At 32.6% G+C, this 27,825-nt stretch overlaps 3 protein-coding genes and 1 non-coding gene across 4 annotated transcripts; 1 reads left to right on the forward strand and 3 right to left on the reverse strand.

Moving 5' to 3' along the window:
• Window positions 1-1,012: 1,012 nt before the first annotated feature.
• On the reverse strand, window positions 1,013-8,961 carry LOC123917727. Its single transcript, XM_045969538.1, has 9 exons — window positions 8,586-8,961; window positions 7,318-8,051; window positions 6,342-6,603; window positions 4,939-6,220; window positions 4,004-4,227; window positions 3,281-3,869; window positions 3,110-3,191; window positions 1,893-1,940; window positions 1,013-1,738 (listed from the first exon to the last, which is right to left on the reverse strand). The coding sequence occupies exons 1-9, from the start codon at window positions 8,926-8,928 to the stop codon at window positions 1,535-1,537; spliced, it is 3,768 nt and encodes a 1,255-aa protein (XP_045825494.1). The 5' UTR covers window positions 8,929-8,961; the 3' UTR covers window positions 1,013-1,534.
• Window positions 8,962-15,450: 6,489 nt separating this feature from the next.
• On the reverse strand, window positions 15,451-17,300 carry LOC123917734 (transcription factor RSL2-like). Its single transcript, XM_045969552.1, has 5 exons — window positions 16,641-17,300; window positions 16,229-16,465; window positions 16,028-16,093; window positions 15,835-15,900; window positions 15,451-15,718 (listed from the first exon to the last, which is right to left on the reverse strand). The coding sequence occupies exons 1-5, from the start codon at window positions 17,238-17,240 to the stop codon at window positions 15,626-15,628; spliced, it is 1,062 nt and encodes a 353-aa protein (XP_045825508.1). The 5' UTR covers window positions 17,241-17,300; the 3' UTR covers window positions 15,451-15,625.
• A 4,414-nt stretch (window positions 17,301-21,714) lies between these two features.
• LOC123903350 lies at window positions 21,715-21,817 on the reverse strand. Its single transcript, XR_006807930.1, has one exon. It is a non-coding gene; the product is annotated as a U6 spliceosomal RNA (small nuclear RNA).
• A 5,140-nt stretch (window positions 21,818-26,957) lies between these two features.
• Window positions 26,958-27,590, forward strand: LOC123894126. Its single transcript, XM_045944023.1, has 2 exons — window positions 26,958-27,296; window positions 27,543-27,590. Exons 1-2 carry the CDS (start codon window positions 26,958-26,960, stop codon window positions 27,588-27,590), a joined length of 387 nt encoding a protein of 128 aa, XP_045799979.1.
• The last annotated feature ends 235 nt before the right edge of the window (window positions 27,591-27,825 follow it).

A 27,825-nucleotide genomic window follows, 5' to 3' on the forward strand; every position in this document is an offset into this window, starting at 1 on the left:
CTAGTGTGCACCCACTCAAATCTTCTCACTAACAAAGCTTACTCTTTTCATTAGTATTATACTAATAATTCTCTCCATTTCAACATATTCTTTGGTTTTTACTTTGCAAGGCATCTTTTGCAAAGTTCATAGTATTAAGAAAGCAATATTAGCCAAAGAATCAACCGCATTGTATGAACTAAGAATATATTGATTCTTCAATCCTTCATTAACTTTTCTCTTCTCCACACTATATAACTGAGTTCATTACTACATGTGAGACTCCATGAAAGACACAAAAAGCTAGAGTGATAAGAGCCTAAAAGATTATTGACAGGGTGCAGGGACATGGGGAGTATAAAGAGGTGGTTCTTCAACATGCTAAGAAAGAAATCATGGAAGCAGAAGAGGCATTATTGGCCACTTTCCTTTCCAAAGTATGTAATTTTTAAGATTAAGTTGATGTCTGAGACCATTGTGTTGGTCATCAAGGTGTCTTTTTTCTACCTTCGTTTTGGTTGTACCTTTTAATTTTTCCAAAGCTTCTCTTTCGTGTAAATACTATGGGAAGAATATAATGGAATTGGCTAGTTAGATTTTAAATTTAGATGTTATCTATTTACATTCCATTTCACTCTGTACCACGACAACTCAAGTATACCATTAATCATTGATTCTGGCAAGATGTAAACCTTAATTCACATATATGAATGAAGTTATCTTTCAGAACCTCCTGTGTTCGGAAGTTATCTTCCAAAACATTCCGAGGGGCAAAATTGATTTTTTGGGAGGCCTAAGAACAACGTAGGGACCTAAAGAGCAAACTTCATGAATGAAATGCAAATCTTTCTAGTCTGTATTGGTTGGGTATCTAGTTGTTTATTAGACTTACAAGTGTTTTAAAAAAACCAAAACTTCAACACTAATTTTGAACATGTCAATTTATTCCTATTAATTTTGTAATCAAACGTATTTAGATTAAACAAACTAGATCACCTAAACAATTCATTAGTTCTATGGATAGAAAAACCTATTGAATCATCACAAACATATAAGCAAATAACTATTAAGTTTATATGTTCCGTGTGTATATATGGAGCAACCAAACTACACTATGATGCACTCTGATAATTTACATCAGTCAACAACTTTGTATCTAATTTATATTACAAAATTACTGTTAGTTTAAAAGTTACTATCACATGGATAATATCTGTAAAATTTTACATAAACTAAAATAATTTTGTCATTGAAATATATCAAGATGATCTTCATGTACATTTTTTATTAAATAACACTAACCCCAATCATGATATATTTCAATAACATCAAATAATTTTAAATTTATCAAAAGTTTACAAATGGTGTGTGCTAGTAACTTCAAATCCATGTTGTGTCAATCTAGGTGGGCCAAAGTGGCCCGTTTTGACAGATTTACACATCCATAACTATATGTATTTGCTTCTCTCTAAAAAGAATCCTACATCAAAAGTATAAAAAAACTTGCATACATTTATGCTACTCAGTGAACTTACCTTGGGATTAAGGACAATTATCACATCCACTCAAAGTTTGTTTCTTTGGGTAAGACTAAAGCAATTAGGCAATCAGATGGATCGGGTGCAATAGAAAGCATCGAGCACATTTCAAGTGAATGAGGAAGTATAAATAGCAGCCTTGCCCATATGGATTTTGAACCTGGGATTTTAATAACTCCAGCACAATCCCTCTGTTTTAAATATGATACGAAATCCTGAAACTGATTGGCAAACACAGGGTCGACACAAAGACAAATCACATTCCAATTCTCACTCATAAATGTGCAAGTGCAAATGTTCATAATGGTAATATATGAACGATCTATAATGTTAAAAGGAAGTTGGAAGAAAATAAATGATGAAATGAAAACATACCCTTCTGTCGTCACTTGTGGAAGATGGGATTAAACGGCACACTTCCCTCTGCATCAGATGTCAGCACAATAAAGTCAGACTCACAGAAAGGCAGGGCAGTAAATACATATATATGTTTCATTTCATGGCCGGACAATTGTGTAGCGTGGTTTGGGGAAAACACTATAAATTCTGATACCTTGTGATTGTTTTTGTACCAATGCAATAGCAACCGCTAGACCATAGCAGCGAATGCGGAAAAGAAGTATTTGTAGGATTTTTTTAAATAACACTAAAAAAGCAGCTGCACATGACCACTTTGAAAAGGGAAAACAGAAGAGTTGGCGAGGATTGACTCGTATATAATCTCAACCTAATACCTAAATGGTAAACCTCTCACCAACTAAACTACTTCCATCGTCTTCTCTTCACTCGAACTCAATCTCCAGCGAGTCTTCACAGTATGTTTTTCCCGGGTTTTCCTCTCTTCCTCTGTTATTTTACTTCTCTCTTCCACCTATTTTCCTCTATTTTGCTTTTTTCAGTTTATTTCATTTCACTTATCTTCCCTTATTTGATTTCTTTCTTCTCTTTTGTTTCCGGTATTTTAGTTTTCTTCAATTGATCTTCCTCTGCATTTTTTTTAAATAATTCCTCCTCCACCACTACCCTGCATTGTAACGACTATTTTGGCTAATATCTCTACTAGAAGTGGGATCACAATAGAATGTTTGGAATGGTGTGCAGTAGAAAAGTAAAAGAACACCATTAAATCAATGTAACAATCATAAGTATATCCATCATACAAAGGAGCATAAATGAGGACAAAAGCAAGCTGGTACAGTTTGTGCCTTGAGTATTAGAAATCTAAACTAGATAGAGAAATCTGGTAGAACACTGAAAAGTTATGTTTTCTGAAATGAGCTTCAATAGAATTGCTAAAGAATTATGTTGAGCTACATGTAGATTGGTCTAGAAGCTGATGGGGAGCTAACTAACAATTGTCAGTCAGACAGTCAATTAGTTAGTTAGTTAGTTAGTTACAGGGGAAGTTAATTACGAGGGGTATCATAGGAATCATATGATGTAGAAGGGACTACATGAGCTTGCGTAAACATACTCCTTTAATACTGGGCTACATAAACATAAGAACATACACTGACAATGCTCATCTAAAGTAGTAGCATGAGATGTTTGAGAAGGCAGGGAACAACCCCAAAGGATATTTGAAAACTCACTCTATGAGATGGAGTGGCAGCAAATGTTGTTTGCACATGTCGAAAATCTGTCCGTTTAGTCATGTCTAATTTGGTGGGCCATCTGCAGCAGGGAAAAGCAATTTAAACCAGCATACTTTTTAAAATAAAATAACATTCTGAGTATTAAGGAAGAAAAATATGATTTCTTACTCGGAAGGCTCGGGTGTGGTATTCGAATATCTGCAAATATCTGAATCTGCTCTGCATGCATAAATTGTACAGTAGCTAACTCCACTTTTACAGAGATTGCCCTGCCATTGATACTGCAGTGTCTGCCCCGAACATTCCATATTGACCGGTTCTTGGACAGGCAGTGGTGGAGGAGGTGGAGGAGGAGAACCAGGTGGTGGAGGAACCAAGGGTGGTTGTGTCTGGGGTAGAGGTGGGAGAGAAGAAGGATGCGGATGAAGAGATGGCATTTCAGGCTGAGGAGGTGGCAAAGATGCCAAAGGTGGTGGTACAATTGACGGAGGAATCTGTTGGTTATAGGGTTGCATTGGAGTTCCTTGTATCTGACCAACTGGAGCTACTGAAGCAGGTATAAAAGGACTGCCGTTAAAATTATTTGGCATTACTCCTGTCTGGAATTGGTTGACAGGTAACTGATTATTTATGCCATGGGGATCCCATGGCCCATTTGGAGGAACATAAACAGGGCGGGTGAAAGGAGATGACTGAATTTGTTGTGGTGGTGGAATGGAAGGTCCATGTGCTCCAGAGTATACATGTGGAACATTTCCTGATGCAGAAGGGACTCCATTTCAGAAACAGACACAATTGTAAAACCAAAAATCGATTTTTCAGATGATTTAATTAGTTAATCCATTATTCTACGACACACAAAAAGCTATACTTACAACCATAGAATATTACCTCCTTGATGAGGATCCAGTGATAAATGATTATAGCCATCAGGTTTCCTTCCTCCAACTTCTGATATCTCCCTTGAATCAGGGAAGTGCCGATTTGACTGAGACAGAGGTGCACCATGTACTCCACTGCCATGATTCTCAGCATTTAGTCTGGGGGAAACAAGCTCCATAGCATGGTTTTCAGGTTTAATTGAAAACGGTACAGCATTCTGATTTCCCGGTTTGCTGTGTAAAGATGGAACAAGAACTAAACAGATTAGTACACACTACTAGTTGTCCAAGAAACTTGTTATAAAACAATTTATAAGCTGTTAGAAGAAATAAGAATCACTTGTTATAAAACATTATCAGAATGCATATATGAGGGCCCGATTTGAATTAGCTTCTAGCCTATAGAAGCTTTTCAAATGAAATAAGAATTTAGTTTCCAAATCATGGGGAAAGAAAGAAAAGAAAAAAAAAACCTTACAAATTTTATAGGTAATTGTGTGAAGTTAAATGAGAAAGATTCATTTTTTTGTCATTAAATGAGAAAGTTTCTGACAAAACTGATATGCAGAAGTTGATGTCAACTTATGAAAGAAGTTATTAGTTATAGTACTCTACTTTATTGTGAGATCATTTAAACTTTTCATCTATATAAGTGCCTAGGAAAAAAAATACTATCCACGGTACTAATTCTAGAAAATTTACTGTTGGACTGTAAGTTGTATGGGTGTAGGCCCACACTACTAATAACTGATAAAACATTTCAAGAACGTTTAAGAAAATGAGGACAGTGTGCCATTTGTTAGGACTTAGGGGAGAGTGAGAAAAAGGTATGAGTTCAAGACATGCTTTCAAACAAAAATAAAAAATGTGAACCACACACTTAAATCATCAAATATATTGATGTGTTTATGTCTATATACATGAAAAAGATTAATCTTGTGTAACCTGAATTCTATTTGGAAGAACAATCCTGGACAAGCACGCAGATTCTTTAAGATGGAAACTGCACCATCAACATTACTACATTCAACAAACCAACCATCTCCCATGTGCATTTTTGCTTGTGTTAACCGTGCAATGGAACCAGAGTTTCCAATAGCAAGGTTGCAAATACTCATTAGCTCATCATCTGTGAGGAACTGGGAACTACTATGAGGAATAGTTATCCAAAGAGTGCTGGATGGCACTGTATCTTCCTCACGCATGGAAGAAGCACAACTATTTCCAGTAATATAATTATCATGGAGAACTATGTTTTGATTAATATTATACTTTGCACGCAATGAAGATAGTATGTTACCCAAGTGAGACATTCTTGTTCGACTGCTCTCAGCAGGGCTCCCAGGTAAAGTTCGAGAATGAGGTGATACAACATTAACTGTTCCTGGACCAAAATGCGGGTTATAATTACTTCTTTCTCTTCGGAACTGTCTCAGATGCAACATGACGGAGGCAGCTTCTTCAGGGGTTTCAAACTCCATAAGTAATGCAAACTCACAGCTAAGATCAATCACTGTGAGAGGACCTTTATAAACTACTTTCCTTGATTCATGAAGAATCTCATCCTTGGCCCATTGACTGGAAATATTTCCAACATAAATATGAAAACTAGAGCCAATTGCAACACCATTCATTGCACCCCTAGTACCAAGTCCTATGTCCATGAACTTTACACGGCAAGGAAAATTTCCAGGTGCATAGTGTCGAGCTTTTATCGCATCAATTATCCTTCTGTACTCAACTAAAGCAAATCCTTTCAATGGGAAGAATATAAACTTTTCAACAGGACCAAACCTCTCTATTTGAAACCTAATATGGCTTTCGGGCATGTCAGGTGCTACACAACCTACCCATAGCTGCTTAGAAGCAGCAACAATATCAACAGCAGCAGGATCCCCATCACCGCACCAAACAATTTGACTTTTGGCTAAAGAAGACGGTGACATAAAATGGTGATTAGGAGAAGCCAAAACATTGCTGACAGCTCCACTAGAGGACCTCGACAGAGGTGAATTGAAATTCATATTCGAAACTTGATTTTTCTCGACAGTTGGGAAATCATTTCTACCTTCAAATGAATTACTCCTATAGTCTACTGCTGTTCTAACTGTAGGTGAGAATATCTGATGGTTTGCAGAGTCCCTAGGTGTGGAACATCTAACATTAGGCATGTCACCTTTCTCAATGCCCACAGACCTTGATACCCCTCCATTATCAAAATGAGAACCTGCTTCAAATATTAGAAACTTGTCAAGAGAAACTGCAGAGCAATGAGCTATGACATTTGTCAGAAACATTATCAGTAAAACCATCACTAGAAAAACCAACATGAACTCTTAAATTGCTACCTTTTTGTGATGTTTCACCAATACTTTCATGTTCCTCAGAGATCCTAGGAACCACATAGTTTCTATTCATGAAAATTAAAGAATCAGACTTGTCTTCATCACTATCTACTTGACAGTCTTCTACCTCTGTCTGTTGTGCGAACATTCCAAGAATTCCTTGCAATATTGATGTAGTTTCCAGTGAAGCATCAGTGAGTGAGTCAAGTAACTTCTTACATCGACGTAGAGTCCATTTCCGCAGTGAGGGGTCCTTGTTAAGAACCTTATAGAGAAAGGCCAAGCAAAAGTCTCTTCAGCAATTAGAACTAGAACTTTAAATAAACAAAGTACTAAGTTTTCAGCAAAGCTCTTTCACCAGATATATATGCTACGGAAAGCAATTAATAACAACATATCAACATTTGACCATACAATCAAAAAGCTCGACCATGGATGACACAGCATAAAATAAAATAATTAAAGAACAAATTGCATGAGCATCATAGCCTCATAGGCACATATTATGTAGTTAATAGCAACGTATTAGGCTCATTAATGACTACCCTCCATCTGATCTACTCTCCTTAGTACACAATCTACAGGTCTCCTCTCTACATGCCCAAACCACCTAAGCCTAGTTTCCACCATTTTTCTACTATAGGTGCTAATACTGTCATTCATAAATTATAACCATATCTTGACTAATCTTACCACACACCCAACCAACATCCTCATCTCTGCTATGCTTAATTTATTTTAGTGTTTATTCTTTACAGCCCAACACTTCATCCCATACAAAAACATGGTCTTCTAAGTTGCAAAAATAATTTTCAGAGTAGATCAATGATAAAGCTCGCAATAAACAAAAAGAGCATGCAAGTAATTACAAAGAAAGCTAGCATGATATTAAAATATATATAATACATAAAGCCAATAAATGGTGTGTATGTGTTGGCATGTGCGTGTGTGTGTGAAGATAACAAACAAAAAGTATTACCAGCATAAGCAAACAGCTCTTTCGAATACCATCGGATATATGGTTGTCATCGGTGATAACTTTTTCGCCAACCTCAATCTCTTTGATGCCTTGCCCAATAGAAGCGGTACATGATTTAGGTCCATCGTTTTCTCTGCCCAAAGGGAGAACTGATTCATAATCATTAAGCAAGCTAGTCACCATACTCATAAAACGTTGCCCTTCGTTAGAAGTTCCCTCGTTTGTGGCGGAGCGTAAGAGTTCCAAACAAGCTGCAAGCAGTTCTTTTGGACAAGAGAAGAATACCCAAAGTATACATAATGTATGAAACTTAGACAATTTAGTCAATGAAGAATCATCTTCATCTAAAACCTTTTGTTTCAATTCAGAAAAGACCTCAGGTTTATCTTGCATATTCAGGAAATTCTTGTCAATCATCTTTGATACATCCTTTCCCTCAAATAACGCAACAAAAAAGGTGAGCACATTTTGAAAAACTGCTGAGCGAATTCCTCTAATTACAGCTGATGTTGGTGCTACTGAAGAAGCAATGCGGCAAATATCAGCCAATCCAAAAATACAAGCTTTAGCAGTTTCAAATGCAATACCACTGGAATCCTCTTCCTTACTGATCAAAGCCAAACTCCAGTTATGCATATTGATAACCACTTTAGTTGCGGCTTCCAAAGCTTTTGGACAGTGACAAGCATATCGAGGAATTAAATCGGCCACAATTCTCTGTACACTCATACAACCTGTCACATTATAAAAGTTCCACTTTGAGCAAAAGAGAATTCCAATTCCAATCATGGAAATTTTCTATCAGCTCCTAATTATGGGCAGTTGAATATAGTTGGCTTGCATATTAAGTGTTTAATTAGGTGACAAAATCACAAGGTTTGTCAATCGCAGATAGCGGAAAATAGCCGATTGACGGCGATTGTTAAAAGTCTGCTGCCCAATAGTGCTATAGCACCACTATAGCAGCTACTTGACAACATTTTGTACTAAATAACATATTATGGAACAATAACGGTTTGTCCAAATTCCACTACACTACGGCGGTTTCTCTATAGCAGCTATTTAACAACAATGTGAAAATCACATCACTAATTCCTAAACCCTAATTGCTTGAGGTGATACTGAAACCTAATATCTTGTGTTTTCAGCAACTAATTTGTCCCTAAGTGGGGATATTCCAAAATACATCCTAATTCCTAAACCCTAATTGCAAAGAAATTCTAATTGAACAAAACAAAGACTACAGAAAGAAACAAAAAAGCTGTTACCTCTGGAAGAAGCGATGAGAGCAAGAAAGCTCTGGTCAAGGTCAGATGTGGAGGGAACTGGTTTCTGAATGAGGCAACGTTTAATTCGTTTGTAAACTTCGAAAACGTTTCGAATTGCGTCTTTGTTTCTGCGTTTTGCGAGAATTTCATCTTGAGATAACGGCGGAGGAGCAGGTAGGGTTTGCAGAAAGGGGGCGGTAGTTTCCGGAGAGTCGTGGAGCTTTCGCTTCTTCGTAGGTTGGTCAATGGAGGAGGACATGGTGGTGGTGGAAGAGAGTGGTGACTCTGATGCGGTGGTTTCTCTATGGTGTCGTTTATCTTTTGTGTCTACAAGATTCTCCATTGTAACTAAGGATTTGTTAGATTCTCCGTTAGTTAATTTATCCAAATTAATAAAAGATTCTTGTCAATAAATTGACTGCGGTAAAATGTAACTACTCACTTCGGTACTTTTTATTTTTTCATATAAGAAATTATGACAAATTAATTTTTAAATGTTTTAAATATTTAATTTTATTTATGTTTTTATTTATTGTATTAAAAAGAATATTAAAAATCAGTAAATTTTTTTTAAGTAAATATAAGTAAGTTAGTTGAATTAAGAATAATTAAATTCTTGTATACATAAATAAATTTTTTTTTTTTTGGTCAGGTATACATAAATAAATTTAAATTTATAAAAATATTAAATGAAAATAAATATGTACAATGTGTTTTCTTTAGTTTGTGTGATTTTTTTAAAATATTCTTTATAAAAAATATCGGAAGAAGTATCTATACCATTTGATTTTGAGCTATGTTTACATGTCAATAGATATAGTTTGTTTAAAGAGAAATACTATAAAAATAGTAAACCATCAAATTGATCCGTTAAATGTTTCTCAATTTGATCATTATGTGAATATCTATTTCAATTATTGTATCTAAGTCTCTACATTCATTCACACTTTATCAAAATAGTTCTTGACACTTTCAACTTGCCGTTAAATTAGTTTCTATCTTTACAATTTTTTATCAAATATTTTGAATTGACCGTTCACTTAAATTGTGTGATGTCATTGTTTAAGTGACATTTAACACTTTACATTAGTGCATTTAATGGTGTTATAAAACATATGTCAACAGAGGTACTAAATTGATAAACGATAAACATTTAGCAGGGACAAAGATTAATTTGAGATATTAAAAAAGTCAAAAACATATTTGAAAACGAGTTACAAAAACAGATCAATTTGGTGGTTACTCTACTAAAAATATTTTCTTTTCAAAACAACATTCACTCGTTTATTAGGAAAAGGCTTAAATGTAGTTTTGCCCCCCCTGTTTTGATTAAATCGGAATTTTACCCCCCCTGTTTTAAAACGCGGACTTTTACCCCCCCTGTTTTATAATTTTTTGGATTTTGCCCCCTCTAAAATTCTGCTTTCGAGTCACAACTTTAAAGCTTCGCACACAACTCAATTTTGATCAATAATTCACCAAAAGGATACCGAAATGACCGTAATCGAGTTATCTTTCCACATAATCAAACCCCACTGAATTTGGAGTTACAAAGAGGGATTAATTACCGTTTTAGTGAAGGTATGTCCCCCAAAATTCTGCAAAAAATCTGCTTTCGAGTCACAAATTCAAAGCTTCGCATATAACTCAATTTGGATCCATAATTCACCAAACGGCTACCGAAATGACCGTAATCGAGTTATCTTTCCACAGAATCAAACCCCACTAAATTTGGAGTTACAGAGAGATATTAATTACCGTTTTAGTGAAGGTCTGTCCAATTACTAATTCTGCAAAAATCTACTTGTGATCTTCAAATTCAACATCGTCTACCGAACACATCGTAACTCCAAATTCGACGAAATTGAAATGCCAACAAGGGTAATTTCGTTAGATTTCCATACATGTAAATATTATTAAAAAATGAGCTACAGGGTGAGAGGAATGACGAAAATATCAGTAGTAGTTTCATACGATAATTAATTTGAACAGACCTTCACTAAAACGGTAATTAATCTCTCTCTGTAACTCCAAATTTAGTGGAGTTTGATTCTGTGGAAAACTAACTCGATTGCGGTCGTTTCGGAACCAGTTTGGTGAATTATTGATCCAAATTGAGTTCTGTGCGAAACTTTGAACTTGAGGCTCAGAAGCAGATTTTGTGCAAAATTTTGGTGGGGGGCAAAATCCAACAAATTATAAAATAGGGGGGGTAAAATTCCGCATTTTTCAAAATAGGGGGGGTAAAACTGCATTTAAGCCTTAGGAAAAATTCATATGGGTTCCACCACTTTATGTGAAACTCATTTCTAAAATGTAGGATCTACATCGATTTCATCCTATAAAAAGAGAAAGTGTTGAAAAGATATTGTTGCTAATATTTATCTTGTCAAAAAATAAACAATCAATGTGTGAGAAAATGTTATTATAGTCATTAAATTATCGAAATTACAAAAACATTGTTTTGTGTGTAGTTTACAAATTTAAGTGGAGTAAGTCAAGTATAATATGTGAGGGATACCAAGGGTTAGTGATCCAGAATTCGACTGCGAGGTAAGTAAAGTCTGATCAATAATTGTTTCCACTAGAAATCAATCTCGGGTTTTCTAGAGCGATTCGTCATAAGGGGAGCTCATTAACCGCTTAAGCTCTTTTTTTTTTTACATAAATCAGACATCCTCTGCACGCAACCGCAGAGATTAATCTCTGAAATCTTGCGGGACCCAAATGAACGACAAACTCTTCCTAAAAATTTTAATATTGTTACATACCCAAGTCAAAGCACCATGTTCCTCGTGTTTTGTTTTTGATAAGAGTCTTGGGAGGTGGTCAGAATTCAATCATCGACTCATGCGTTGTGCAGCTCTAACACAGCTAGAGGGTAAAAATACATAACTTCTTCAAGGCGCCTTCTAGCATGGGAAAGGCTCCTAGGTCTCCCACCATGGGAAAGGACCTTTTAACCTGCATTTGTAGGTGAAACAGGTTATAATAATATAATATTAAGTTATGTTATTTACAGAATTACAACATATGACATATTTATGAAAACTGCCCATAACAAACTGAAATTTTAATTTAAACACAAACTGAAAATATTGGGTTTTTTTTTTTCTTTTCAATTTCTTCTTTATTTTGCAAGTTGACGTTGACACGTGGCAATATGTTAGTCGATTAATAATCAAAGTAATGTCGGGAACTAAAACAAAACAAAAAAATACAGTATATTTTTAGGGATGAAAACGTGTGATTTTTTTTTTACGAATGTGATTTTTTTTATAGGGACGAAAAAAATTGTTAATTCTATAGAGACGAAAAACATATTTAACCATTAACCTAAAAAGTCTAAATTAGAAGACGAGTTGACCTAAAAAATCTAACGAGATTCAATCCAATATCATAAGTCTTAATTAATAGAATAATTGATCTAAAAATTCTTAGCTGGGTTAAATCCGATATAATAAATCTTAATTAGTCAAATGATTTACCTAAAAACTTTTAACGATGTTCAATCCGCTATAATATATCTTAATTAGTAGAATAATTCACCTCAAAAGTCTTAACTAGGTTCAACGCAATATAAAAATCTAAATTAGTATTGTTGATGAATTGACTTGAATAAAATAAAATTAACCCACTTGGGTTGGTCTGGTAGTATTGACTTGAGATATGAGAATGTGCTCCTCCTTAAGGTATCAGATTTGATTCTCAATTAGTAAAATAATTGACCTAAAAATTATTAGTTAGGTTAAATTTGGTATAATAAGTCTTAATTAATTCAATAATTTACCTAAAAACCTAAACGTGTTCAATTTGGTGTCAAATTTCTTAATTGGTAGAATAATTGACCTAAAAAGTATGCACTAGGTTAACTTCGGTAAAATAAGTCTTAATAATCCAATGATTTACTTAAAAAGTCTTAACATGGTTCAATCCGGTCTAATAAATCTTAATAAGTCCGATAATTTACTTAAAAAGTCTTAATGATGTTTAACCCGGTATCATAAGTCTTATTTAGTATAATAATTGACCTAAAAATCCTTAGCTAGGTTTAACGTAGTATAAAAAGTCTAAATTACTAGAGAAATAAAAAGTCTAACGTGATTCAATATTGTATAAGAAGTTTTAATTAATCGAATAATTGATTTAAAAAGTCTTAATTGGGTTCTACGCAGTATAAACAGTCTAAATTAGTATACGAATTGACCTAAAAATTATTAACGAGGTTAAATTCGGTATAATAAGTTTTTTTTATAGTTTATAATTAACCTAAAAAGTCTTAACTAGATTCAACACGGTATAAAAAGTCTAAATTAGTATACAATTGACCTAAAAAATTTAACGAGGTTAATCCTGGTATAATAAGTTTTTAACGGTCTAGTAATTAACCTAAAAAGTCTTAACTAGATTCAGCACAGGTAAATTAAATTATGTCCCTTTTTTAATCCTCGTGGGTAAATTAAAAAATGTAAGTTAGTATTTCATCATAATTTTTTTTAAAACTCGGTATCCAGCCTAAGGACCGAGTAACCCGAGAGAACCAATCTCACTGCCCACTTGCGGGGGTCTCGTTTAAAGCCATCATTTTTGTTTTACTCTGTATGAACTAATTAAGCCAAAATTATGTTTTTCTTTATAATTTGCTTTTTTTACGCAGATAATCATGAATCTAACAACATTTCCATATGATTCAACATTTTTTCTACATTTAAAACAATTATAATCTGAGATCCAAATTTTAAAAGAACAAGCAAAACTCAAATTTTAAGAATCAAAACATCTTCAGATTCAAATATTCAACAAAACTCAGAATGTTAAATATTAAATGAAAGAAATTTAGAGATTTATAGAAGAAGAATAATGATGATTGGATATATGAACTAATGTCCCGCCCATCCTCTGTCTCCGTCGAAACCGTTCTTTTTCTTTGTCGAAATCAAAATAAAGAGACAAGTTTTTTTTTTTTTTCTTTTTTCGGGTAAATAGTATTTTCCCCTGTAATGTTATTGGGTGCGTTTGATCTGCTAAAAAATAGGGGACTGGACTGGACAACCTTTGTTGTATCCTGTTTGATTTGAAACTGGTTATGAGACTGGACAAATTAAGCAGCAAAGGATATGACAAAAACAAAATTTTTTGTCCCTCACTAAATCACAGGACAACTTTTTGTCCACAGTACAACTATAAAACATACGAAAATACCCATTTTATTTTCGAATATAAAAATATTATCGCCCTATATCTCTCTGGTACAGTTTTGTTCTGTCCTGAATTATCTTGTTCTGTCCTGTACTGTTCTGTCCAGTTCTTACTGTTTTACGAATCAAACGCACCCATTGAGTTTTGTTTTACCCTATATATATATTAAAAAAAAATTGATTACCCCTCGTAATGTCAAGATTTTTCTCTTTTATCATTGGACAACTTGGACTATGACTAGATGATATGGCATGCCATGTGGCTTTTATTTCATTTTTTATTTATTTTCCATGTGGTAATAATAATTTTTTATAATTGATTTAAAAAAAACAATTTAACAAATTAAAAGAAAAATAGAAAACAAAATAGAATGAACACAGATACACTGAAAATTCCAACAACTTCATCAACAACAACACCTTTCTTCTTTCCCTCAGATTTCTTCATCATCTCAAAAACCTTTGTATCTGGACTTTGTTTCTTAAATCCCGTGGGTTGGATAAATTTCTGGACTTTAATTTCTGCAACCCCAACACTAAACTAAAGCAACAATGATGGTTCCCAGATTCGAAGAAAGTTGGTGTATTGGTGGTGTTTGCAAACTCAGATTCGATTTTGATAGATCTGTGCGGCGACGGTGGTGTCTCCCTTATTCTTCGGTGGAAACTCCTGCACCGTCGCTAGAGATTTGGCCATCGTCATTCTCTCTCTCCGATTCTATTCTCGTCGACTGTGTAGCTGGGTTTAAGTGGAGCTTGTAGAAGGTGGTGCAGTTTGAAACCGTCGCACCACCACCACCAGCACGAGCAAGAGATCTAGGAACCTTACCCATTGTGAAGAATTTGTGATTATCTTTCTCGCTTCAATTCGATTTGCAGCAGCTATAAGATTAAACCTTCAAATTAAAGGATTTTAATAAAAGACATGTTATATGCAACAAATTCAAATAGTATCAAACCCAAAAGATTAATTTTTTTACATAATACTAATTTATGGGTTTTTGAAATTTAAAACGATCATACAAGGTGTGGATATATGTTTTTTTTGTTTTATTTTAAAATTATTAGGATGAAAATTGAATAATAGAAAATATAAGGGTTATATTGGTCATGGACAAATTTTAATAACTAAAAAACAATTGGACATTATTATAAATAAAATTTAACTTGAAGAACATTGCACCTTCAGGTTTCCAGTAATTCATCCTGTCCACTCATTATTTTATTAATAAATCTGATAGTTAAAAGGTCCTTTCCCATGATGGGAGACCTAGATCCCTTTCCCATGCTAGCCTTCGCCCTTCTTCAAATCCTTAAGATACCGATCCTCATTAACAAATCCCATATAAGACATCTTAAGCCTTAACAAAAATGCAGAACATCACAAATTCTTAATAATATAAGACATTAACACATTCATGGTTTCTTAATTTATTTATCACTTGTGTTGTGTATTTTATGTTTGAGCTCATTACTACATTGTTCTCTCAACATAAGACAGTCCCAAAGTTAGAGCAACAAAGATGTTTGCTTAATCATTTAATGTCTTTCATTCACAAAAGTCAGAAGCAGACTCCCCCACGTGATTAATTAATTAAAAGAAAAGTGATTATACTAGTACTTTCTTAGAACATGATATTGCTATTTTATTCACATCAGCCAATAATTAATACAAGTTAGAAGAATACATATATATAATTGCTCAATTAATTGAGCAATTTTTTTCTTTGCTAAAAAATTGCTCAATTTCATTTTATGTATTTTTTCCTTTAAGGAATTGTTTTCCGTTTAATTGCTACATAATATTACAGTAAAAAAATTGTAGTATAGTATCTTTGAAGCTCATAGTGGTAGAGAATTGTTGAGATTGAGTCCAATGTCAAGTCCATTATAAGCAAGTGGTGCATACATCCACATATCATCAGAGCTCAAAAGCTACAAGGAAAATAAAACAATGGTTATTAATACTATTTTTTAATGTATATAGATTACATTAAAAAACTATGATTTAAAATTTATACATCCATATTAATGTCTCCTATTGTGTATACCTTGATTTGAACTTGTAAAAATTTCACATAATTGACTGCCTCTTCAAGCATTGTACTTATATCAACCTGTAAATATACAAAAACAATCCATGAAATTAATTATCTTGCACAATAAATTAAATTATTTGTCACATGAAATTATTGCCCCCAATTCCAATTTTAAAACAAAAATTACAATCAACTGTATTATTACCTTTGTTCCGTTTGGTACAAGATTTTGTAGAATTCTTAGCCGCTCATTTATTCTCTCTCTTCTTTTCTGCAAAATTTTAAAAACAAAAAATTATAAGCATCATAAATATGCACAAACTAATTTTTGTTTTAATAATAAATATATAATTGATAAGTAAAAAAATATATAATGAAAATATCATAAACTTGCATAATTAATTACCCTTGCATATAGACTTTGGGGATCTGTTGCTGAACCTCTACTAGCTCTTGTCTTCCCATTTGAGTTTAGAGTAGTACCTCCACTATTTTCTTGAGAACCATTTTCATCCTCAGAAATGTTACTACTAGAACTATTTCCATTTGATCCTCCATTATCAATCTCTTCTGCAATCTCTTCATTGCTAGCAACTTTCTTCAAGTTATTCTTTGACCTTGCATTTTTCATGCATCCTTGCCCCTGATAATTGAAATAACCACGAAAGTTAGAGACAGAAAAATTAAAATTAGTCATGATATCTGGCAACGTCGAACACTCAGCGACAAACGTAGAGACAGGTGCACTTTTTATTTAAGAAATTTTGTCGCTATTTTTACTATTTCTAGTAAGAGTTTGGATAGAGATTAAAACTTACATCTTTTGAAACACGGGATTTTTTCTTTGGATTCTCGGATTTCTTGTTTATTTTTTCTTCAACTTCTATCACATCAAGCTTCCTTTTGAGCTGCATTTGCAACTCATTCTTGTTTGGAAAATCAACATGAGTAGTGTAATCATTTTTCTCCAAAATATGATCATCACTTCCAATAACATCTTCATTCAATTTCATATTCTCTTCCATTACAATCTCATTAAAGGGTGTGACAAATGAAGCAAAAAAATTCTCATCCATGGATTTACAAGTATCAACATTATTTTCTAATAATACTTGATTAGGATAACTAAAATATTGATTTGTATCATCACTAGCACTAGAATTGCTATTGTAACTATTTTCTTGAGATTGAGAAATATAGTTAGAGTTTGAGATATGATCAAAAGAATAAAACATACACTCATTTTCAGAAGAGTAAAATGTGGATTGTGTTACATTGTTCAATCCATCATCTTCCCCTAGAAGAAGTGAATTTTGATCAAGAAATTGTTGTGAGTAATATTCATGATCTTCACTAGCAAACATTTTGCGAAAGAAATCCCATTCTCCATCAGGGAAAGCTCCTACTATAGGTTCCATAATATTGTATATGCTTAGAAAAAAATATATTGTCTAAGAGTTATTTTTTTGTAAAGCTAATTAAAATGTTTGCTTTGAGATGATCAAAAAGTTGTAGACATATTTATACTCAATCCTAAGAAATTTTTTAGTATAAGCATTGACTTAATTTTTTAAATAGAAATATTTAAATTGTAATTATTGTAATGGATTTGTCTTAGTTCTATGTAACTAATTAACTTGGTGAAGTCCACTGAGGGGGCCATGTACAAGGCAAACGACAACTCATATGGGACCAAAGTTTATGGTGTGATAATTTATAATAATACTATAATTTTTCAATATGGTTTCAATTTAAACATTGTAATTAGACTAATTTAAAAGTGTACTTAAAATGGGAGAGAGGGTTCTAAGTGTAATCATTGAAAGGAGAATAATTAGTGAGATTTAATAGGTGTCTTAGTGATTTATTTGGTTTTTATATATATAGAGTTTAACATATCATTAGAAAATCAATAATAAGATTGTGATTGTTCTCAATTATATATAGTCTTTTTTAGGTTGTAGCTCATCTAATTTGTGATTTTTAAGAAACTCCTCTCACATTTAGAATTGGACATTTGGAGCATAACTCAAGTAGTAATTTAATTATTGGTGATGTTACAAAGTCTGATATTAATTTTGTCATTCAAAATGAAATAACAACGCAATATTCGTTTGTCATTCATTCGTTCATGTATAATTATTCTATATTTATTAATATGAATAAATTTATAATCTAAAAGAAACACTTAAAGTTAGGACCTCTCACTTGTAAACTCATTTTCAAATTTCAAACATTATTTTGTCTCATACTCTTAACGAGATTAATTATAATTATGTTAATTAATTATGGTGATAGTGATGTAGTTAGGAGTTAGAAGAACTTGTGAGCTTAGCATGCGCGTATATGATATTGAACAACGAACGTGGGAGTCTCCATGAATATAATATAATAAAGAAATTAAAGGAATTGTGTAAGGTAATAAAAAATTTGAAGTCACAAATTAGGTTGGGTGTACATCGATCGTGGGATGAATCTGAAAAATATTCTTATAAGTACTTTTAAGACCGACATAGCAACCGTGGAGTTCGCTCATTGTCTCCTTGTTATGTTGTAAGTGTGTAACGGTTTCAATTCCAATTGTTAGTTAGTTTACTGGTGATTAACGTTGTACTTGGTAGGAAGGACTACGGTTAGATTTGCGCAACTGTGATCGAGAGAGGCTGAACCAGTTGATGCCAGAACTGACACCCGAACCAGATTCAACTGGTTGTGAAAGCTCAAAAAAATAACCTTGGTTTCAATTCTATGAAAGTAAATATACAAATTCGACGTGGACATGACACTCACACGTTGATATTGATAATTTGAAAAAATTACATAATTCAATATAATTATATATAACAGTGTCGTATTGGTATTGTACACCGACATATGTTCAATACTAAAACATGTTAAATTCATATGTGAGCTTATTATCTCAGTTAGTAGAGACATCACACTATATATGTTGGGTTTTCAACTTCGAAAACTTCACTTATTTATCTTTAAGGTAAAATTTTCAGCAACTAAACAATTAGACAAAAAATCGGAATAGTGCTTCATATCTTCAACTCCTATACATTAACAATAACTACCAACAATTAGAATGGAGATAAGCTGCCTACAAAAAAAAAAAAAAAAAAGAATGGAGATAAGCTCTTTAGGATCATGTATCAACCAATAATGTATAATTAATCCGTCTTCAATAATTTTCATACCCTGTTTTTTTATACAATGCCTGAAAATTTGCAATTATTTTAACCATGCATGTTTGATACTCTTTCATATACTGTATATAATATTTCACATATCATGTTATCTTGGCTGTATATATCATTGATTCATAGTACTTACATATCTACACTTTATATACGGATAATGGCGCAGCACATACAAATTTCACTCTTAACCAACAATCATCAACAATTCAACATACAGATATAAAGAATATAGCTTGTATTCGTGGCTGCATTATAAGGTCTACACATACTCTTTGATTCGAGGTGCAAAATTCATTCACGTGTTTTTCATCCAAATAATTGTTGGGTCATCGAGCGGGCAATTAGGTGATCATTCACATTGAGTTTAAGAACAACTCTACGTGAGTTGGATACTACACTTTAACTCAAAATCTTAAGGCGGTTTATGAATCATCTTTCTTATAAAATGTTCAACCTCCACTTTTCTAAACAATATGGAACTTAACTCACTCACACTTGCCACAACAATAATAATACACAAAAACACATCCTTTTTTATTTTAATTTACACCTAATTTATTTTTTGCCATGTTCTCTTTGTTGAGAATATAGCAAGTGTGAGTTTGTAGAAATAGTCTCACATTTGATAGGAATGTGGTGACTTGAGCATTTGTAAGTGGGATAACTCACTCACCTATCACATTAAGGTTTTAGGTGAACAAGCTAAGTGGTGTGTCTCCCACAAAGGTGTGTTGCTCAAAAGAACAAGTGTTACAAAAGTGAATGCTCCTCGCTCGACCCTCCCCGATTGTTGACCCGACACTCTTGTATAATTTTCTTCTTGCATCCAAAGTCCAAACCAAGCATAAATTTGGTCACATAATTTTCACAATTTTTTATAAAAATAAATAAATAAATAAAAGCAAATTATATAAAAGACATGTTTGTATTTAATTTGAGTTTATCTACTAACATTAATTTTGTAAGACTGTTTGATAGAATTTATGAAAATTGCTTATCAAGACAACTTTTATAAAAAAAAAAAAAAAATCTGCTTGTTTTTATAATTTTTTTAATAGTTTATGAAAACAACGTGTAACATATATATAAATAATCTATTTTTATTATTATAAAAATAGCTTATGTAATCTTATATATAAAAGTTCATCATAATAAACGTTTGTTTGTGATATAAACTGCAAATAAGTTATTTTTCCAACTATGTCAATATAAAAACCGAGAAATTATACTCTTTTTATTAAAAAAAGAAAAGTAAACAAGTGTACTAACGCATTAAAAGCATACACATTATTTAATATTTGAAAATATGTATGACTAACCCATATATCATACCAAGCCACCAACTAAGTTTTCCCTCATATTTTGACAAAGTAAAAGAGCTGTTCTTAGAATTTGGAGTTGTTCTTAGAATTTGGAGTTTGGAAAGAATTATTTTATCATCATCACATAAATAATGGGATAATTTTCAGATAATTAAGGCGACAAAAGTTGCATTTGTAACAAAATCTGTTTTCATTTTTTTTTCCAAGAGCCTATGCGAAACTCATACATACTATACCTAAATGCGAGAAGAGAAATATTGATGATATCAAATTGCATGCAATATTTTATCATATGATAAGTTATGAAGCCAAAATCTGTTTTTTTAATGCTAACCGAAGCTTTTTTGGCCATTTTTCTAATGCTACACATCTTTTTAAACGACGGAAAATTTGAACTTTTATTTGCAAATCGTACAAAACTAAGTCCTTTCTACTAGACCCAATTTCAGTTGGTTCGAAGTAAAACTTTATGTTGTAATGCATTTCAAGTGGAATAAATCAGAAAAAGGGAGAAAATAAATTTGGATCTCCTCATATAATAGAGTTATTGAAAATCATAGGCAACATGTAAAGAAAACTCCATTAAGGTGAATAGTCTAGTACAAGTGCTTGGGAAATATTGTAATCCTGCAAATTTGGGGGATAGTAATGTGGACATTCAATCAATTTTCTGACTTTGATTATTTATTTTTCCCTTTTTGCTATTGTCTTGTGCAATCCTATTTTTGTATTGTTTATATGTTTATTTTTTTTGGATTGACATCATTGCTAATTGCCTTTACTTTAAAAGTTGCAACTTGCAACACCATAAACAAATTATTGAATGAGATTTATCTAAAGGTTTATTGAAACCCCTAAAAATTATAGGCATATATCTTACCATGCTTGCATAGAAAATTTATAAATTATTTTTTTATTTTATTTTTTTGAAAACTTGGTATCCAACCTTAGGACCGACTAATCCAAGGGGACCAATTCCACCACCCACCTTGTGGGGGGCCCATTTAAAGCCAGATTTTTTTGCTCTGTATGGACTTAGCCCACCAAAATTGGCACTAGGGAGAGGGAATCGAACCTGAGACATTGATAGGAACATAAATTATTAAATAATGAGTAACCATAATTAAATATGTTGAGTTTGATTTTATCGATAAGTATCTTAGAACATCTTTAATAGTGATCTTTCCCCAAAAGTATTTTGTGTTTCCGATGGAGCCACATCATTTTGAAGTAAATCATCCTTTTTTTTTATTTTAATAGTGTAACTTTAAAAAATTTATATTGGGTCACACAATTTTACCTCGTATATTAATATTTTATTCATATATGTTGAACAGTTGAAGTTGTGTTTCTAACCATTAAATTAAAATTGCATGGATGATTTCTCGATTTTTGCATATCATCCTTGCGCATAGGTCAAAATAATCTTCTCTAAATCGTTCCAATTTCATCGGATATCCCCAAAAGAACAAAATTGCATGGATGAGATTAGAACCCAAATCAAAATCTACAATAATATTTAAATTGTTTGATCTTAATATGACGATTCATCACACTCACACAACACAAAATCTAAATCCCAACTTAAAGCTAGACATTGCCATTGGCATTAGTCGTGGGGATTAACAGAGGGGGGAAAATACATGATTTTGAATCATTTGTTAAATTTAAAAACAAAGTTTAATTATTTTGATGAAGCGCGTATACATTCTTTGAAGTCAATGACAGCAATGATGTACATTTACATACGGAAATGTGTTTGACGTTACCGTCATCAACAAAGTCAAAGCCCGTTAGTTATGGCAAAAAAATATCTTTGCGTTTTTTCCAGCTATGGGCATGAAATTGTCCTTCTCAAAAAGTACAATATGACACTATCCCAATCATTTTATTATGAGTTTGATTAAAAAACATAGAATTATCGAGTTAAATAAAATTATATGTGGTGCATAAGAAAAAATCTCTGCAACATCTCAAATAAATTAAAATAAATCAAAAAAGATACAAAAATTGCGGGGATATAAATCTAACTCAGTCAAACTGCATGATCAGCCTAAATAATAAGGTGTCTAATAGAAACGAAAGTGAACGCGCACACACCACATGTAATATCCAGCGAATCTAGATATGAGTGCGAAACTAAATAGCAAAAAAGATTGTTGTGTGAAACTTCACATTTTAGGATGGTGAATGAATCGACCGTCAACATAGACCAATTCATGTACCAACACCCCCTGCATACAAACACAACAAGCAATCACAGACAATCTGAAATCAACCGTGAGGATTGATAGTTGATACAGATAATAAGACAAATCTACAGATCTCAACAGATCTGAAAATAATCGGAGAAGTAAAACACCCACAAGAAAAAACATTGGAAACCAAATAAATCAAAATGTTCCTTGAAAGAAACGGAGTGAGGATAGATTCAGGAAGCGCACAATCTTTTGATTTAATTAATTCCTCAAATGTGATGATCTTTCATAGTTTTAGGTTCTTCTAAAAATCCCCAACAACAAAAACTTAAAATATATTTGAAAATGTACTTTTCTCTAAGCATACTTCACCAACTTACATGTAAGTAACAGAAAGAATAATATCTACGAGAAAGATAGGAGCCAAGCTGTGATATCAAATGCATAAGATTAAGATTGATTTTTTAATAATAAGATTAAGATTGATTGAGGTTAATCAAATTCCTCAAAGTACTTAGTAATCCAACATACAGATTACCCTAAGCCTAAACGATATAGTTACTTAATTAAGCTATTATTATATCCTTAGCTTCCGCCGATTTTTGCGTTCCCATTCATTACACGCGTCAAAAAAAGAATGTTGTTGTTCATTTTTTAATAGTGGAAAAACTTTTGTCTTCAAAGTGTGTTGGGTGAGGTCATGGTTGCTCTTTACAATTTGCACCGCCCATAATATATTGCACGACCCTTGGCAAAGGCTTAAAGAAACATTGTAGGAGTTGAAAATGCCTAAAGAATAAAATCTAGAAACTCAAGAAAAAAATCTGATTTTATTCCTTTTTCAGCAATTGTATCTGTTAATATGTACCGTGCCCTCAAGTTCTCTATTTTTTTAACTCTCTTGTTACCGGAAAATTAAGTTTGATCATCTAGAATTCGACTGTAAAATAAATAAGATCTCATTAAAAAGTGTTTTGTTTAAAAATCAAACTCAAATTATTTTAAATGATTTATTTTAAAATTAATTCATTAACTACTTGAGTTCAATTATTTGAGCAAGTTCTCTTATTTTTGTTGAACTTCAAAAAATTGTGTGCAATTTGAAGCATTGAGGTACAATATGACAGCTTTTTTCGTCCTTATTAAACTGTCTTGCCAAACTGAACTGAATAATTTAGTTAATATTCATATTATATGGTCACAAATTCTCAATGCCACGTCACGCGTATCATTGCTTATATATATTTAGACTTCTTTTTGTCTTTAGTGACGTTTTATTTTTAAATAAAATAAGTATTACTTTAAAAAAAAAAACAAGTATTAATTATTATTTTAAAAAAAAAAATAAGAATTGAGAAATTATTATAAACCATGTCCTTACAAAAAATCTTTTATGGTTCATAATAGAGTTTAGTTGGTAGTTATAAAAAATATTATTAGAGAAAATTAAGTTCGAACTTTGAATTTTTTATTTCTCAATACTAAATTATTTGACTAAAAAAGAAAATAAAGTTAATCTCTTATCGCTAAATTAACATATCCCGGACAAAATGCTTAAAGTACCTAATCAATTCAAAATATCATATCAAACTTTTTTCAAAGAAAACACATGGCGCATTCAAAGAATAAGTATTGCGAGTTTCTGTCAACTTCACAACCATGAAGACACGAAGAGGACTCTGCATTGAAGATGCCACACGCTCAATTAAATTGGATTTTGTATGAAGCCATGTTGAACGAATACTATTAATTATTAAAATTGTCTCTAAATAAATGTATATCACTTTCTAATTATTATTATTTTTTTTTTTTTGAAAAATAAAAAATGGGATACACATCAATAGTTAATTATAAAGTTAATTTAGTAAAATTGTTATCTTTTGATTACTTTATATTATCGCATTTATTAATTCGTGTGAAACAACTTTGAGCGATACTTATTTTTAAAAACAAAGTACGTCAAAAAATGTGGAATTCAGATATACATTTTAGAAATTGTGGTTTGAACTTATGTGACACTCTATTTATATACCTTAAACCTTAAGGTGAAATCCTATTTACTAAATTATTTGAAGAAAAAATGATTGCCCACGCACGCATATTCATTATTTTAATTTTAATATTCTTCTTTCTTATTGTGTTAATCTATTGTGACAGAAGTTGTAAAATGTAGTCGGTATTCATTTTAGTCTAGAGTCCTCTTATTATTGTTTGGCCTAAAGATCTCTCTTTCAGTCGGGTAAAATATTAGGAAAAACACACAAGGTAGATTCACAATTTAAAAATGAATAAATTATAATAATATTCAGTATTTCCCTTAAAATAATATTAGGGTGTATGGCACTTTCTTAATTAAGCAAACCCCATTAGTAAAAAAATAAAAATAAGCAAACCCCAGAATCTTTATTAAGTAAACAGAAACAGCTCAGGAAAACTAAATAAATAGTACTCGTCACTTTAATATATTATGCATTTCATTTTCACAATTCTATTTAATTAGGTTTAATTAGGCAGGGCAAATATATATGCTTCAAGGACATGCAATTAAATTAATATTCCTCTTATAACAAAAATTATATATTTCATCTTCACTCAAAGCATGCCAGGGATATAATTTAATTTCGTTTGTATTAATATTACATTATTACATATATATTAAAATAGGAGTATTCTATAATAGGGATGGTAGCATGTCCTAATCAGAGATTAAGACCAAACACGTTTCCCCCTGTGGTATCAGCCAATGAAAATTGTGGAAATTATACTTAATTATGTAATTTGACTAGTTGAGTTTCATCAGTTTGTCTGAATAATTGAATGTCACTCAACTCAACATCAATATTTTTCATCAATCACAAAAACACTTTTTTAAAACAATTGAGGTCGAAGATGATATTCATGTGTTTTTTGGATGCGTAGCAACTCGTTGATGACAATTTTAGCAAGTGTACTAAATTCGTCGTTAAGTAATAAAATTTATAAGATTCGTATCCACAGGGATTGTTCTTATTTCAACGAAACAATTCAATGAATTTAAGATTAATAAATAAATTGCAAAGGGGGGTTTTCAGATTGATTTGTAGTAACAATGACAATAATTAAAATTGCAAGAAAGTTGAAACGTAAACTTTTATGAGAGAAAGACGATTAGGAATTATTTTGAATCATCTCTTTGTCCCTATCTGGTACTCTAGGTTCTAGCCATCAACAATGAAATTCTTATAATTACGATAATTTAACAAAATAGACCGAGTCCAATTCCTTGGCTCATCGATCCCGTTTATCTAATATAGCACCCTAATTCCTTAGGTGAAACTAATATTATCAAAAGCATGAATGGCCGTTAAATTCTTAATCATACCAACTAATTCTTTATTCCTAAAGCAATTACGATTGGCAAACAATTAATCTAGTTCCAGTATAAACCCTAGGGTCAATAGTGATTTATAACTTAAAATCAATTCGAAAGTGATCAATTAACGAAAAGCAATAAACACAAAATTAACTGAATAATTATAAGTTTTCATTGAATAAACTAGAACACGTAGTTACATGGTTCAGATAGTTTCAAAGAGAATCATCTATAATTCCTAATCTAATGAGATTAGTTACTCATACTAATAATTGACATAACAAAAGAGTTAAGAAAATTATACATGAATAATCGATGAAGACCGCGACGGCGAAACTCTTGAATTTTCTTCTCTTCACTGCCGCTGCCGCACGTATTTTTTTCTCCCCCAGAAGTTATGCGTGATTCTCCTCTGGTTTCTCCCCAGTCTGCGTTCCTTCCCTCTTTCTAGGTTAAAGAGAGCTGCTTTTTATATCCTCCAAAGAGGGATAAATCGTTCCACTAATGAAGGCATCCAGCCTGTAGCATTGTGACACATCATCAAAGAATAAAAAACAAATTGCACGTGTCACTATGGCACACGTCATTATCATGTAATGAAATTCAAATCGCGCCACTATAGAACTTGTACAGTGCTGCGAAAAATACAAGAAGTGCAGGCTTAATTGAGCTTCAAAACTTGTATCTTTCTAAGTCTTTTTTTTTTTCTCCTTTAGTCTTTAGGCTTCAAACTCTTTTACATGTTAATTTCTTCATAAATTCTTCTCTTTGACTATGCAATTCTACTAAAAACTAACTAAAATACTTAAAATAATAATAAAAAATACTCAAATGACCGAATGTCATCACTCGTGAATGTTGGTCGGTCGCAGGCCTGTCACAGTTGCTGCATAATGCAACTTACCAGCATGGGACTGTTGCAGACAGGGTATTTCGCATGTGCAGAAACGAGGACAGTGCAATGATAGGACGGGTTGCATCGTTATTTTGGTGCTTTTGGCATAATCGAAACGACAAGATTTGGAATGACAATATTCAGCCCCCGAGCCAAGTTGGAAACATGGCGTTCGTCGTATGGAACGAGCGGTTTACTGTCCACCAACTGCAGCGTCATAACGATGTTCCTGTTGAGGATCCTAGGCCGGTTCGGTGGGAGAAACCAGGAGCGGGATGGATAAAGTGTAATGTTGATGTTGCGTTTGTAGTTGGGTCCGGTGTTACTTCTATGGGTCTTTGCTTTCGTGATACCAATGGACATTTTGTGGCTGGCTTGACTCAATGGCAGCAACCTTTTTATTCCATAGTGGAAGGCGAAACACTGACACTATTACTTGCAATGAAAGAGGCTATCCATCGTGGATTTGAGCGAGTCCAATTTGAAAGTGACTCAAAGTTGCTGGTTGACGCCATCCATTCGAGAAGACGGGGCAATTCAGAATTTAGTTTAATTGTTAACGACATTATTCTTCTTATGTCATCTTCTGTAAACTTTGAGGTTAAGTTTGTTAGGAGACAAGCGAATTTGGTTGCTCATACTCTGATAACACTGAAAAATATAGTATTTATTTTATAATATTAGTTTAATATTTTATTATTTTCTTTGCATTTTAGTAGTATTATTATCATTTTTTATTGTGTATTACAGGTATTTCCGGAACTTCTCGAAATAAATAAAAAAAGGTCACAAAATTAATGTCAAAGTGGATAAAAAAGACATTGGTTCAGATGGAAGAGAAGCCCAAAAGAAATTGGACGAACAAGCCAATCCCACATGCACTTGGCATGTGCCAGGCACATGTGGTCCACACAACAACACATGGCGTTGGCCATGCACCTTGTGGCACTCGCCACACAAACAAACACATGGCGTTGGCCATGCTTGTGGCACTCGCCACACCTATAAGCCATGGCGCCGACCATGTGGCTTG

Source organism: Trifolium pratense, linkage group LG1, assembly GCF_020283565.1.
Source record: "Trifolium pratense cultivar HEN17-A07 linkage group LG1, ARS_RC_1.1, whole genome shotgun sequence".
Taxonomy (NCBI): domain Eukaryota; kingdom Viridiplantae; phylum Streptophyta; class Magnoliopsida; order Fabales; family Fabaceae; genus Trifolium; species Trifolium pratense.